At 48.6% G+C, this 15,419-nt stretch overlaps 5 protein-coding genes across 5 annotated transcripts; 2 read left to right on the plus strand and 3 right to left on the minus strand.

The window, feature by feature from the left end:
* The first annotated feature begins 169 nt into the window (after positions 1 to 169).
* On the plus strand, positions 170 to 2,574 carry F9C07_2287043 (squalene synthetase). The gene is made up of 4 exons (XM_041287654.2): positions 170 to 632; positions 723 to 1,782; positions 1,840 to 2,022; positions 2,073 to 2,574. The coding sequence occupies exons 1-4, from the start codon at positions 568 to 570 to the stop codon at positions 2,175 to 2,177; spliced, it is 1,413 nt and encodes a 470-aa protein (XP_041151579.1). The 5' UTR covers positions 170 to 567; the 3' UTR covers positions 2,178 to 2,574.
* Positions 2,575 to 2,732: 158 nt separating this feature from the next.
* On the minus strand, positions 2,733 to 3,589 carry F9C07_12351 (putative ubiquitin carboxyl-terminal hydrolase isozyme L3; the record flags this gene model as incomplete). Its single annotated transcript, XM_041295587.1, has 2 exons — positions 2,733 to 3,421; positions 3,526 to 3,589. The coding sequence occupies 2 exons, from the start codon at positions 3,587 to 3,589 to the stop codon at positions 2,733 to 2,735; spliced, it is 753 nt and encodes a 250-aa protein (XP_041151578.1).
* Positions 3,590 to 5,960: 2,371 nt separating this feature from the next.
* Positions 5,961 to 7,747, plus strand: F9C07_12352 (putative Na+/H+ antiporter; the record flags this gene model as incomplete). The annotated part of the gene is made up of 2 exons (XM_041295579.1): positions 5,961 to 7,037; positions 7,091 to 7,747. The coding sequence occupies 2 exons, from the start codon at positions 5,961 to 5,963 to the stop codon at positions 7,745 to 7,747; spliced, it is 1,734 nt and encodes a 577-aa protein (XP_041151577.1).
* A 702-nt stretch (positions 7,748 to 8,449) lies between these two features.
* F9C07_12353 (putative mannosyltransferase) lies at positions 8,450 to 9,859 on the minus strand (the record flags this gene model as incomplete). The annotated part of the gene is made up of 3 exons (XM_041295586.2): positions 8,450 to 8,599; positions 8,692 to 8,799; positions 8,870 to 9,859. 3 exons carry the CDS (start codon positions 9,857 to 9,859, stop codon positions 8,450 to 8,452), a joined length of 1,248 nt encoding a protein of 415 aa, XP_041151576.2.
* Positions 9,860 to 10,420: 561 nt separating this feature from the next.
* Positions 10,421 to 12,907, minus strand: F9C07_12354 (putative C6 transcription factor; the record flags this gene model as incomplete). The annotated part of the gene is made up of 3 exons (XM_071507819.1): positions 10,421 to 11,407; positions 11,456 to 12,560; positions 12,684 to 12,907. The coding sequence occupies 3 exons, from the start codon at positions 12,905 to 12,907 to the stop codon at positions 10,421 to 10,423; spliced, it is 2,316 nt and encodes a 771-aa protein (XP_071367230.1).
* Between the last annotated feature and the right edge of the window lie 2,512 nt (positions 12,908 to 15,419).

A 15,419-nucleotide genomic window follows, 5' to 3' on the forward strand; every position in this document is an offset into this window, starting at 1 on the left:
AAAGGGACCGTACTGTCACAGTACTGTCAGGGGGGTTGTCAGCCACACATCATGATATTGTTCACCGCGATGTATTGATGGTAATCCCGCGTCATGCGCACCAGCCTCTCCGCCTAGACACGCTAATAGGCTCTAGCCACAGGCTAAAGGCTCCTGCAACCGAACGTGCGTCTTTGTGCCTCTCATTTTAAAATCCCTGCTGCTTTCTTCTTCCTTTTCAACAACCACTCCCTCCTCTCCTCCTTTTTTTTACTCCTCTTTTTACCTGGAACCTCCCTAATACCCCCTTCTCACCTTTCACTTCTAACTCAATTGCCTTACCCTATCCCCATTTATCCCTATTATATCCCATCAGCTCTCTCTAGTTTGTGAGACTATTCGCAATCTGTCCACTACTGTACAGTAACAATTTGGAACCTCCGTACCATTTCACTCCTCACATTCTTGTTTCCCTTATTTTCTGTATGACTATCTCCTTTTGACACAGCGTATCTATTTAATTTGTTGCTATCGCTTAATTTGCCTTTGCCCTTTCTTCCCTGTACTGTGCCCCGTACAACTGCCATCATGCGTGCTACCGAAGTCCTCTATTATATGCTCCGCCCCAGCCAGTTGAGGTCCATCGTTCAGTGGTAAGTTCACATACCCTCGACTTGCAATGTTTTTCACTGTGAAGGTGTATGTGCCAACGCTTACAGAGGTTCATTCTTCCCTTGCGATAGGAAAGTTTGGCACAACCCTGTCCATGAACGCAATGTGAACAATGAAACAGAAACGCAGAAGGCCTGCTTCAAGTTCCTTGACTTGACAAGCCGGAGTTTCAGCGCTGTTATCAAGGAGCTTCATCCCGAACTCCTACTTCCCGTATGTGTTTTCTACCTTGTTCTTCGCGGGTTGGATACCATCGAAGACGACACGTCGATTCCTCTCAAAACCAAGGAGCCGATGCTGCGTGAGTTTAAGGACTACCTGGAGCAAGATGGCTGGACGTTCGATGGAAACCGTCCCGAAGAGAAAGACCGTGAACTGCTGGTTCAGTTTCACAATGTCATCACCGAGTTCAAGAACATGAAGCCGGCCTACCGCGAGATCGTCAAGGATATCACTGATAAGATGGGCAATGGTATGGCCGATTACTGTCGAAAGGCGGAATTTGAAGATGCCAGCGTCAAGACAATCGAGGAATATGATCTCTACTGCTACTATGTCGCCGGCTTGGTGGGTGAAGGGCTGACTCGCCTCTTTGTTGAGGCTGAGTTCGGCAACCCAGCACTGCTCTCGCGTCCGCGTCTACACAAGTCCATGGGACTCTTTCTGCAGAAGACTAACATCATTCGTGATGTGCGGGAGGACCACGACGATGACCGACACTTCTGGCCCAAAGAAATTTGGTCCAAGTATGTTACCGAGTTTGAGGATCTCTTCAAGCCCGAGAACCGCGAGACTGCTCTCAACTGTGGATCCGAAATGGTTCTCAATGCTCTGGAGCACGCCGAAGAGTGCCTGTTTTACCTCGCTGGCCTGCGGGAGCAGAGTGTTTTCAACTTCTGCGCCATTCCGCAGGCCATGGCTATTGCCACCCTTGAGCTTTGCTTCCGCAACCCGGACATGTTCGATCGTAATATTAAGATCACCAAGGGTGAGGCCTGTCAGTTGATGATGGAGTCGACCCAGAACCTCCATGTTCTCTGTGATACCTTCCGTCGCTATGCTCGCCGGATTCATAAGAAGAATACTCCGAAAGATCCCAACTTCCTCAAGATCAGCATTGTTTGTGGAAAGGTATGCCATCACAGCTTTGATTTGCTGGCACATGAAAAACATACTGACAGTTTCCAGATCGAGAAGTTCATCGACACAATCTTCCCTCAACAGACTGCCGCACAAGCCAAGCTCAAGGTGCAAGGCGAGAAGTCGGAAGCTGAAAAGGAGAAGGCCAGACAGGAAGCTGAAACACGCCAGGATCTGTACTTCATGCTGGCGTTGATGGGTGTGATTGTGCTGATCGTGTCGATCATTATGGTATGTTCTTTACGACAGGAACAGGGATGAATTAGACTGACTGTTTTTAGCTTACAGCTGCCTGGTTATTGGGCGCCCGCTTTGACCTTGCGTTCCAAGAGCTGAAGAGCGGCAACTTCCGCCCACCTGCCAAGCAAATTCCTGGGGAATTGTAAGCCTGAGTTACGGATTTACGACGCCTTTGTTTTATCAGCAGATGACCGCGCATGGCCCTTGTTTATACTACCCTTCTTGCCATGACGCCATATGTTTAACTAATAACGATAATACCTTCTTCCCTTTCATCCTCTCGTCCGCTTACAGTATTGCTTGTGTGGGAACAGTGGCAGGTCAACTAGCACGGATGTCAAATTGCAATCTAGCCCTTTCATGGCTGTGGTTGTGCCGAAGAAGTGCTGATATTGAGAGTGAGATTTCTCCGACCAGTGACGTACTAGATGTGTGTCCTGCAGCTTTGCTGAGATGGCATACCTCCATTGACGATCTGGAACATCCTTGTATCTACGCCTTGTAGTGGTTTGTATACGTATCGTACTGTGATAGTTTCCTCCTTAGGTAGTTCAATACCATTGATTTATCATCCACCTTGCTTTCCATTTGTAACCTGTTCCATACTCGGTATATTCGTCTTCTGCCAGACAACGCAGCCTACCTCATATCCCATATCTCATCCCCACATACTATCACCACCCACTATGAGTCCTAAGGAACTACACACCAACCAACCCAACCAAAGAAATCCCCAAACCCCCATACCCACCCCCCTCAACCTCCTTCGCAGCCTCCATAAAATCCCCAACCGTCAACCTCAACCCAGCCTCCGAAACCAAATCCTCACCATCCCCAAGAACTCCCCTCTCCAAAGGCCCCGGCATACCCCCATTCAACTCCCAAACCCTCCCGTCCCCGCCCTTCACAAACCCCACAAAATGAAACCCGTTATCCTCCTCCGGCCCTGGCACCCCCGAACTACCTCCCCGCGCCGCATCCATATGCGCCTCCTCCAGAAACAATGCCTCATAAACCACCCTAGCACGATCCCCCGGCGCCAACGAGACCAGTTCCTCCCGTAACTTCGCCAACTCAGACCCACAAGCTAGATGCCTCCCATCATCGAGATTCAGCACACAGTGCAGAAACGCCATAAGGCCGCAAGCGTGGCCGATTGTCTGGGGGATCCAGATTGGGTCTGTTTCATTGGTGGTTGTGTATTTGGGGAGTGTGGATTGGAGGGTTGAGCGGGCGCGGGTGTAGATGGGTGCTGCGGCGAGGAAGATTAGGGCGTTGATGGGATGGGGTAGGTCTTGGGGAGGCGGGGAGAGGGTGAAGATGTCGTGGAAGGTGAGGGATTGGATTGAGAGGGTGGTAGCGAGGTGGGTGTGGACTTCGGGGTTGTTTTCTGGTTGGTTTTTTTTGTTAGTTTGTTGATTTTTTATACGCTGTGGATTGTTTGGATAGGAGGTGGGGATGTAGATGTATGTAGGTAGGTAGGTATGTGTATACCGAGGGGAATGAAGGTCTTGACCCCGTTGATGATTTTGGCGCCGGTGGGAAGTGTGGTGGACATGGTTTTGATTGTTGATGATGGTGGGTTATGATAATTGAGTGATTTGATGATTGTGAAAGGAACTTGAAGTGTGGTGGTAATGTTTCTGTTGGATGTTGTTGGTAGGATGTCTTATTATGTCTCTAATTATTGTTAGGCAGAAGGGTGACGCAATGTACAAGGAATTGGGACCTGAGGATGGTTTTGTCCCCGCATGCATGAAGAGGCCTATTCACTGCTGTATGCATACTTACTGGCAACAGTGACATTGCATAAAGTTTGAATGAATTATTCGATCGGCATTGCTTATAGATAAGGGGTATCTTCGACAACATCGTTCCTATGCGAGCCGGGAAGTATAGCCCGGTCTCAGCTCTTCTGTTACTTCACCCGAATACGAGAAGGTTGAACTAGCTATGCTTATACAAGGGTATGACCAGGGACAGAATTATTATTAAGATTTGAACAGAATTAATATTGCTTCCCCAGAGAATCAGCAGCGGTTTCAAAAAGAATGTAAGCAGATCTACTTTCAAACAATTCCACCCCATGCCATTCTATCAAAACGTTCTGTTATATTGTTCCCCTTAGGGCCTATATCTGTTCGCTTGTGACAACGCCATCGCATATTATCTTATAGGTGTATTAAATTAAACTCCCACGTTCTTCTATTTTCGACAAGTCTTTTGAGACAGGTTAGTCATACTGTCGTGGCTAGAGGCAGACGTGCGCTGTAATACTAGGCTTGCTTTTGCGGTTGTCATCCAATTAGGGCAGGGGAAATCACCAGCCTTGAAGCATAGCAAGTGTAGTAACAATTTGCGCCAATGACATCGTAGTATTGAGCTGAGCGGTGTACAAAAAGCAAAGAAAGCAAGCCAATAAAAGGGTACCAAGAGAGGCATTCAACCCGATGGAGAAATACACCTCGCTGATGGGCCTTGGGAGTAGCAAATAACTTGGATCAATACTAGTTCTGGCAGCTGACTTTATGAGACGGTATCGTGTTATGATTAGTTGCAACGGCATTGTATTCGTCTGCGAAGGTCATTCTTATTCGATGATCTCCACTCCGGGGCGCCATGGCGGAAATACACGACGCTTAATGGCAATGAAGTACCCACGTTGACAGGGGACATCCCGACGCATGTCAGTTTAACGATAGGACCATCATTGGCGGTGATCATCCTATCAGAGCAAACAACTAAGGCGAGGCTGTCATCTACCTCTGTATTAAATCTCCCAACGAGCCACCGGAACTTCAATCGTCCAGAGCAATCTTGCTACGAAGCTCCAACCTATAAACACTTTACCCTCTATCCTAAGAACCATATCCGAGATACCACAATAGCCATGGCAGTTCGTACCCGATCATGACCTAGCTTTTCTACATCACGTCTAAGTAAGAATGTAACGCTAACGAAATTACCAGGATACCTTTTGCACAGTTAATGGATGCTATGGAATTTGGCTTGTGGTCAACTATAACCTCGGATTCACTTCGGGCGGGTTCGCCATCTGGAGTCTCGTGAACCAGGAAACTGGCGAGATAAGGAGTGCCCCAGAAAACGAGTGTACGGTTATCAGATAAAGCAGCAATTCGACTCGATTCTAGGAATGACTTGTTTGGTCTTGTCCATTTAACGGAGGAGAGGCTGTGATTGCCGCTGGGCAAGGGAAGTGTGGACTCAGATATAGCGGGTAGTATATCAGGGACTAGGGAAAGGATGAGTAGTATACGAATGAGAAAGACATAGGGATGTTCAATTCCTTGCTACGTACTTGGTTTATGTTTAGTTTTTTATGCATAAATCCGATTTCCTCACTTCCTCCATGTCGTACATACATGGGAAGTCTCCGCTTAGCCCTAAAAACCTACGGATCCCTGACTTCAACGTCTCTGTAGTTCGCCCACCTCGCATATTTAAGCCAATCCTGAATAGAAGATTTACTCCTTATAGCCCATTAAATACTACGATAGCCAAGAAAAAGAATAACATAGCCACACTCGCTTAATAGCAACTTTCATCTTCGAGGTCATAGAATACTTGGCATCGGGATGCCGAGACTCGTTATCTACCGAGCGCCTTTAGAGAATATTTATTAGACTAAGTGGTCTCCCGCCTGCGCTGCCCCCTTCAGTTCTTTACTAACATCTGTCGTCCTCACGCAATTATCGCAAGTTCAGGTCCAGCTCACCTCGCAATTGATCAATTCTCCCACCCACCAACGGTGTAAATATATCTTCTGATGGAGTCCGTTACCGTCAAAAATTTACTAGTACAAAACCACCAGAAAATATTAGTATTACCCATATAGCCAGACCCACAGCATCATTCTGCACCACGATATCATTCCTTATTGATACTCAAAGATCAACCACCAATTCAGAATGGCGATCAGCGAAACAGCCTTCGCCTACCACGAGCCAGCCATAAGCACAATCCTCAACCAAACAGGATTCCTGCTAGTCCTCAACCTAGTTAATGTGTGCCTCGACAAGCTCGTTTACTGCGGACTAATTGGCCAGCTCTTCATCGGCATCCTCTGGGGCACTCCCGGCGCAAAATGGCTGACCCGGGACATGGAAACCGTGATCCAACAGCTCGGTTATCTCGGATTGATAATGCTCGTCTACGAAGGCGGGCTATCAACATCCCTCTCGTCCCTGAAAGCGAACCTCCTGCTTTCGCTCGCAGTAGCCATCACCGGCATCTGTGCACCGATGGGCCTCTCCTTCATTCTCACCGAGCTGGTGTCCGCAACGCCCCTCCAGGCCTTCTCTGCCGGAGCGGCTCTCAGCGCAACTAGTCTAGGAACTACGTTCACGATCCTCTCCACGACAGATCTAATCAAGACACGACTGGGCACGGTTACTACCGGCGCAGCCATGTTAGATGATGTCGTGGGACTGGTATTGGTCCAGATCATCACCAACCTAGGCGGGAGTAGCGACTCGTTCAGTGCAGTGACAGTTATACGGCCTGTTTCTGTTTCTATCGGATTCGGGGTTGGTGTGTGGCTTTTGTGTCTGTTGGGTCTTAGACCTGCTTTAAGGGTGCTTCTGGCCCATAAGCATAGGTTCCCGGCGTTTACGGGGACGGTTCAGTTTTATTTTCTGGTGAATACGTGTTTACTGGTGGGGATGGTGGCTGGGGCTACTTATGCGGGCACGTCGAGTCTCTTTGCTGCGTATCTGGCTGGTGTGATGACGTCTTGGATGGATGACTTTTTCAAGGAGAATTCCGGGTCTGGGGATGCTGGTAATGGTAACGTGTCTTCTGAACCAGGAACGGAGAATACCTCTCAAGAGGAGAATCCTACCGGTCAAGAGAAGGATTCCAACCAGAATGACCAAACAACTCGCCAACAGACTACCAGCACGAAACGTGAGACTCCCACCGGTAGTATGGTCTATGAGAAATACTACCATGAACCTGTGACAAGGATCCTGGTCCCTCTGTTCTTCGTAAGTTACTCATTTCAACCAAGCTATGAAAACTACTAATAGGTAGAATAAAGGCCTCAATCGGCTTCGCCATCCCCATCACGGAAATGTTCGACGGAAAAATAGTCTGGCGTGGCGTCGTCTACGCCACCCTCATGACATTCGGCAAGCTAATCACCGGTCTTTGGCTTGTGCGGTTATCGTCTCGACCTATTTCAAGTGTCCTCCGAATTCTTAAGAAACCATTTTCCCGCGTTGTCTTGTTCTGCGCGAGTCCTCGAACCGGTTCCAAGAAGCAAAAGAAAGGCACAACAGAGACACAACAACATCAAGACCCCCGAAACCCCGAGGACAAATCACAAGACCAACCAACACCGACCCAAGCACACGAAACCGTCACCAGCGAACAACCAACCCAAATCTCTCAACCAACCTCGACTCTCCCACCGAAGCCCAGATCCCTCTATCCGGCGTCGATCCTGGGCCTGGCGATGGTCTCCCGCGGCGAAGTTGGTTATTTAATTGCTTCGCTCGCCGAGTCGAAGGGGATCTTCGGGACCAGCTCTAGTGGTGGTTCGTCGGAGACGTATCTGGTGATTGTGTGGGCGATCTCGCTGTGCACTCTCTTTGGGCCGATTTGTGTCGGGACGTTGGTTAAGAGGGTGAAGACTTTGCAGCGGATGAGGGTGGATCGGGGTGGGGAGGATCCGTTGGGTGTTTGGGGGATTTAGATTGGTTTTGGTTGGGGAGTTGGCTTGAGGGGGTAGTGGTCGTCGTGGAAGTGTGGGATGGATTAGGTGTGTGTGTTAGGTGTAGGGAACGGGGATATTGTGGTGGAATATATGGGTACGTTTGAATACCGTTTGAATGAGTATGTTTAGTTAGGATATAGCTATAGTGGAGTATACTGCAGTGCACTATCCTAGTGACATGGCAGTAAGAGGACTGAATCTAAAACCCTTTCAAGTCCATCGCAAGGTGATTCATGGTAATTGCTGTACCAGTCTCTGCTTTTACTTAGACGTGTGCATTCAAGAAGATGTGGTATTGCGATGATTTGTCTTACTGCCCTAAAACATGCAATAGTTTCCACGAGGTCAGAGAAACCAGACTTAACTAAAGAGATCTAGATTATATAGCAGTGCACGTGGGAATAAACTCACGATGGTGTTCTAAGCAGATAATTCTATGTAGACAGGCGTACAGCCGACTCGCGACGAACCCGATTGATGTGTCCCACCTGGATGAGGTAAGAACAACAATTATGATAGTGTACATGGTTGTTTAAGCGGTGAGAGATACAGCATGATATACCTCCCGAACTATCTAGAAGCCCATTCTAGAAAACACTTAGAGCCCAGAGGAGCAGAATATACATAGCGATCAGACTCTAGGGTTCATTGTCATCTTCGCATTCTTCTTCCCTTAGTCCCTTAACATCCCTCCAATGCGACATCATTAATAATAATGCCCAAAATCCAAATATTAACTGCAAAGAAACCCAAACTAGCGAGGAACAATCCCGGCACGAAACTGGACAAACCGAGGAATTCGAGGTAGTAGCCTTGTTGGAGCCAGAGGGCCTGGTGTTTTAGTTAGTGCTGTGGGTGCAATCCTGGTGTGGTGTCTTATTGACTCTGGAAGCAATAAATAGAAAACAAGGGCGTATGCATACCTGAGCGATGACCCATAGAGCTGTAACTGTAATGCCCAGCCTTGGGTTCTTCATTAACGAAGAGGAAGGTAGGTAGAACGGAAGAAATATAAGATACCAGAGGAAATACTTTTACACAAGTCAGTCTTCACATTTTCGGCGCGAACGAAGAGTGTAGGAATAGATTGGAGAAGCATACCTGGCTCGTGCACACTTTGTTAAACGTAACGAATGCGAACGTCTGGGCTAGCATCGCACCTGGCAGGCTTCTTTTGGCCAAAACAATCGGGATAACAACGACCGAGAGAAGCAACTGCGGAATGAAAGCTAGAGACTCAAAGCTCCCCTGGATGTCTCCGGCAGCGGAGAGATAAAGGAGGCTGCTGTAGGGCGAAAAATTGTGGCGGTGGTCAATACGAGTCAAGTGATGCAGATAGGTATGCTGCGCGAAAGGAAAGTCATAGAGAATGTACATGGAGATGTTGAGACCGGAGAAGGTGGCCAGTGCAGTGGTAGTGAGAAGAAGACGAGAGGGCGTTATGAAGTTGAAGATGTGGGTAAGAAGATTTCGATCGTCTTGTTCCGGCTTTTGCTTTTGCGAAGATGACTTCAGCCCTTCACGTTCTTCATCCAGCCACCAGATAATTGATGGCCCGTAAACAAAGGGGTAGATCTTGAAATGCACGCTGAGCCCGAGAAGTACTCCGGCGAGAGTGATCTTCCTGTTCAAGACAGCCCAGAGCAAGGCAATGACTAGCACACATAGGAGACCCTCGGAGCTACCTCGCGTACTAATATTGGCAACCATAGGATTCAGTAGCCAAACGCTGGCATACTTGAGAGCGCGTGGCGGGCTCATGCGGTAAAAGGACGTGAGCGCTTTCGCGATGAGCCATCCGGCCACCACGTCAGAGAGGGCGAAAAGAACTTTGCCAAAGGAGAAGAAACCATCCCAGGAGGTTGGTAGAAGCAACCACGCGAGAAGAGGCGTGTACCGGTACGTATCTCGAGCGTATGGTGAATCACCCTTTGAAACATACCGGGCTGCGTCCGTGAAAACCATGTAGTCAATGTCGGTGTATTTGACGGCTGAGTGGGCATCTTGCCAGGCGCCATAAACAAGAAGAATAGCACGTAAGACAATAGCGGCTCCAAAGACCAGTGATGGTCTCTCAAATAAAGAAGCCATGACCGACAATTCTCTTATTGACTAGAGTTCATCAGGGCCACGTCAGTAAGCTTCAGATATTTCGAGACTTGAATCTAATGCACAAATATATCGATTGCACAGCAGAGCTATAAGATGGTGATATGACAATCAATAACAGGGTAAATTTGTGGAAAATTCACTTTTATATTGTAACTGGGTTCATATGGTGATTGCAGATGCGCCTCGGGAGCATAACGTGTGGTTTTTGGCGTTTGGCGTTTTAGCTGAGTCAGCACCCTGACGATCCTTGTATAACTTCAAGTAATAGCATTTATGCAGTCTGTAATGGAAACATAGGCATCCAAAAACTGATGATCATTCATACACTATATGCTTTTTTAAATATCCCGGTTATATACACTCATCCATACCGTGCTCTTTCCTAAAAGACGACTCGCTTTGATGCAGACCCAGACAAAAGGAAAGTGGAAAAGAAAAAGAAGAATGCACAAAAAGAACTGATGAAGAAGAAAAGATATAAGAAGAAAGAAATAGTGCCCTTAACCAGAAGGGCTAGATGTTTTAAATATATTTGTCCCTTTAGTAGTAGGGCAAAGGTGGATTTGCATAGTAGGCACCGTCTCCCATAGAGCCCCCCATAAAGGCTGCACCGTTGTTGGGATATTTCATGGTTTTGTCTGTTTGGGCGAACAGCGTTTCGTCGTTGAAGCTATTGGTGTCCGTTATTCCAGGCCATAGGCTGCTATCGCTCCAGCTCAAGAAGTCCCATAGGTACTGAGCCGTCGAGTCGTCAATAACTGGAGGCGCAAACGGATCAAAGCCTGCCTCATTCTGAAGGAAAATGTTTTGGGACGGATGAAACCCTGAAGCGGCTCGAGGCACTGCCCCCTCGCGTGAGACAGCAAACATGCTATTGACAAGGCCAGCCTCGTTGGCCATGTTAGTCCCTCTCTTACTAGCCTCCAATATCTGCGATACGGCACCCAACGTCCTTTTTGCAGTCGGGCTCCATTGTTCCAGTCGGGCCAGGACAAGCATAGCCATCTCAACTTGAGATTGGCAGCTCGCAACAGTAGCTCTAGGGTCATTCGTTGTGTTGTCGTTGAGAAACAATCCCAATAGGGGAACCATGACTGCCTGGAATATGAGCCAGACTGCACTCCAGCCCGACATTTGATGTGACTGGGCCGTTGAAGAAATGTCTTGAATTGTAGCCTCCGCGATCTGTCGACACCTTTCGATCGCCGTCCGCTCTTCGGAACGGAGAGCAATATATGGAACCCGCCGCATGGCGTAGCTGAGTAGAGTTGGACGGTATATGAGCATACGCTGGTTGTAGTACCGCCATTTCATGACTGTCCTGGTGATGATAATTGATTCGGAGCATGGCTCGTGGTCTTTGAGTATATACGGAAGGTTCTCATACCACTCTAACAGTTGATTATCAAAGTGCGACATCTCGTGGTACCTCGTCAACGGAGCGGCAGCCAGAATTTCCTGGATCTGTGTCGCAATTTTGCAGAACCGAACGTTTTCTAGAAGCGGTATAATGTCGAGAACATTCCCCTGGAAGGGTTAGAATGACAGAATCACAAAGTTCGGACGCATACATACTCTTTCTCGGTACTGCGGCAGTTTAACGGTAATCGTCGGTCCAAATCGTCCCATACTCGGTCGCCCCAGAGTCATACAGCCCCAAGTGTCCAAGCAAAACAGCGACCACCACACTCGCCGTTTCAGGTCAGTCGAATATATGTTCTGCTTACACGACCCTTCCTGGTTATCTGAAAACTCTTTGTGCAAGCCCAAAGCTGCAGCCATGCGCAGCGCAGCTCCCATGAGCGAATATGCCAGATTGGGTTGACTGACATAATGAAGATACTGCCCTCCCAGAAGGCCGAGAGTCTGGATGGTCTCTATATGTGAGGATCCAAGCGATTCTAAATTCAAGTAGCTCTTACAGCGCTGGGCGTAAATTGTGTGGGACATGTCATCCGATGGACATGCTGCGATGCTACCCAAGGCAAGCACAATGTTCAGCAGTGCCAGCCAACGTTCATCCTTTCTACACCCCGAGTGATAGACCTCGCGGAAAACTTCCTCATCTAGCATGGGCACGAATGGCTGAAAATAAGTAAAGTAGGCGTCGAGCAACTGCATCTCTGTTACTGGTCGATGTGGTTGAGGGGGCGTTATTGGTTGTTGAGACTCTTGGACCGGCCATGGTTGTGCTTCTGCTGGGGAGTATCCTAGAGCTGAATCCCTGGAGTCTGTGTTGGTCGAGGGATGAGAGAAGTAAGAGAGGGCGCCAGGGTCAAGGCAGAGAATCACTTTGAGAACAGCATTGATAGACGACACGCCCAAATAAGAGGAGGGCTGTCTGGATGAGAGTGACAGAGCATTGACGTCGTCCGAAAAATTATTGGATATCTCCGTATAACCCGAGTTTTGAGAATCACTGGATTCTTCAGGCATCGTCTGCAAAGATTCCAAATTGCCATCTTCGTTGGAGACGGGGGAGACATGGGCTTCGACCGATGCCGAGGTAGCTGGTGACGCTGGGTGTGGAGGCTGTGTCTGCAGCAGGGATGGCTTGCCCATCAGCTCCAAAAGCTTTTCGCGAGGCAAGCTAACTAAATTTTCGGGTTGGATATTAGGGAAGAGTTTCTCGAGCACGCCCCGATACTCGTCCAGAGTGGTGGAGAGTTTTTCTACATGTCTGCATTTTCATTCCCACGTAAGCCATGTATAGATCTTCCACCGTCTCGGTGGGGAGATAACTGTGGGGAAGAAGGGGCATTTATCTCTAATTAAAAATCAAAAAAGAAAGAGAGCAACCCACCTGCGGGAGGGCCGGGGATCTGCATAATGACACTGGTCGGCTTTCTTATACCACCGACACGCTTCGCACGGCTTTTCACCGTCACACTTGATCTTGCGATGTCTGCATGATGTACAGGCACGAAGGGTAGTGACACGTCGGCCGACGGATGGCTGGCGCTCACCACGACCCCGGACTGGGGCCGAGTTGTTCGGGTTTTCGAATCCTTCAAAGGTGTGGAACATCTCCAAGAACCGGGTTCCAGGCAATCTCAGACAATGATAAACAGAAGACACCCACTCAGCTTAGATCCAAATCGATCAGAACCGGCCATTGGAGGTAGCAGACGTCCAGCAGTTTGCATGCAGCCGAGTCCAGGGATTTTTTCTGGAAACAGCGGAGGCCGACTAGTCTAATAATATAATAATGCCAGGGAAAAGGCCGCCACCAGCTTCTCAGCGTACTAGAAGTGAGACCCTGCAGATTGTGGGCTGGTGATTTAAGGGGTGGCAATTAGGGGGGGGCTTTGAGAATGAGTGCCCTTAAGACGACACGGAAAATGTCCCTGTCTGATGTCCACTAGAAATAGAGTACCCCAAAGAGAAAAGAAACCAAGGCGAAAAATTATTAACAAGATAAGACGACGTCGTCGATTACGATCAAGGGTGATGAGAAAGGTGTCAGGGACCGGATGGGGCAAAAGAAGAATATTAAGAGTGTTTGAGAGTCGAACAAAAACGGGTGATGCGCGAGGATGAGTAGAAAGTTAGAGTGGAGGCCGATGGAACCGTCTAACCCTATCGCCAGCCATGCTGAACAAACCCTCGCTGGCAGATCGTCCTGAGATTGTCCGCGGTTTCCCCGCATTTCTTAATTAATGCATGCACATAGAAGTATTAAATTCTTTCCTTTCTTCTACCATTCGTTGGCCAGGTGCAGGGTCCCAGAGTATCCTCCAATATCCGGCGCAGTAAACCCATCGGTTAACCGCTGACCTTGTTGGCTAAATGACACCGTGTCTGTCTATTACCCCTCGTGACGCCAGGTGAGGAGTTTACGAGGATACGCGGCGTCCTGGGAACCAAGGAAAGAGCGCTATTCATGGAGGGGAGGGGATTGGGCCATGTGGTGGTCTCTACCTCCCTGCCAGACCCGTCAAGCCCCGGCTCCTGTCATGGAAATGCCGTCGGCTTCCAGTTCTACTTTAGAATTTTCTATAGATTTAAAGGTACTGGCACCACTTCTACAGTTGATGAGACGCGTGATGTGCATCTGCATCTCCAAAGCACCCCGAGAGATATCCATCGAAGCAAGACAGCATGATCCAGAAAATCGGGGAATTACGGTCTGCCAGTGGATCAGGAAACCATCCCATAGACCTGAAGGCTCTCCACGAGGGATAACGGGAAATACCCCTGCTGCAGCAGAAGGAGCAGTAGAATTATGTCCACCCGCTTATACACAGGGCAGCCACAGCCAATCTGAACAGAAAAACCACGCAGGACGAATAGCGACCTCGCCCACTTTTCTGCACAAAAGCACTGCAGAATCACATTCACACCTTAGCGAGAGAACAGTGGCTTGTCCCTGCATTTCTATTCGCAAGGCAACAGGCTAAGCCGGTTTCTGAGCGTTCGGCTGTATCCAGGTTTCTACACTGGTGGGGTCATCGGCAGGGGTCCAACTTAAAAATTAATTACTTACTGCCTCGTGTCGGATATACACGACCGACCCAGTGCTTGTATCGCCAGGCAGACGGTGGTTCCGCAACGCGCTATGGTCACCTAGGGATCGACGGAACCTCTAGCCCTTATGCTAAACCACAATCCTCCGAGGATCCGTATATTCCTACGCAGCCGAACTGCGTGCTGAATCGTTTCCCTGTGATATCCGTGACCCCGCGCGTATTAGTTCACTCGGTCTGCCAAAGTTTATTGAAATTGCAGGTCACCTGTTGATGCAAGAGAGCCATGCTAGTGTCAGGGAATACCCTGCGCAGCCGAATTCCACCAGTGGAGAGTCGAGACCCCCAGAATTTCGCCGAAATTTCCAGAGCCGTTTCAAGGCTATTTTGCGATCAACAGGAGGCGTCCTCTTAGCACGGGCGCGAAGTGACCGAATAGGCAATAGTGAACATCAGGAATTCGGGATGATCCGAGCGACTGATGACTGTATTAAGGAACATCGCCCCGTTCATCCGACTGGGTTGAACTTCCAATCAACGACACTGACGACACCCACCACGGATTCAAACACAAATAACCGTTGATCCGGCGTGGCGCCAAGCAATGCGTCATTTTCTTCTTCGTGCACTGACGGTTGAGTAGGGCATGTCCCTTCATTTAAATTTAGTGCATTAAGGAGTGTGAGAGTGCTTACAGAGCATTTAAATCAATGTATGATGAGGGGCGAGGGCCTGAAGGCTGAGGTTCTCAGACGGTCAGACCGAAAACTTAGCGTCAAACGACGCGTCAAATGTCTCGGGGAAAGAGTGGCTCAATAGTTCCTCGGACAAAGTGGGAGAAATATATTTGGTCACTGGTGTGGCCATGGGCCGAGGGAGGGTGCACCCACACATTGTCGATATGGTAACATGGTTTATACTTCGTGTCGGATATGGTTTGTAGAAAGAAAGTAGGTTTTGAATGGAAGTGAAAGTATAAGAGAAACTCAATTTCCCGGGGATTAACTACTTCCGAGAGAATCATGAACAATGTATGGTCCGAAGAAAAGATAGTATACCTCTGACTGATGGCT

This window comes from Aspergillus flavus, chromosome 8 (assembly GCF_009017415.1).
Source record: "Aspergillus flavus chromosome 8, complete sequence".
NCBI lineage: Eukaryota > Fungi > Ascomycota > Eurotiomycetes > Eurotiales > Aspergillaceae > Aspergillus > Aspergillus flavus.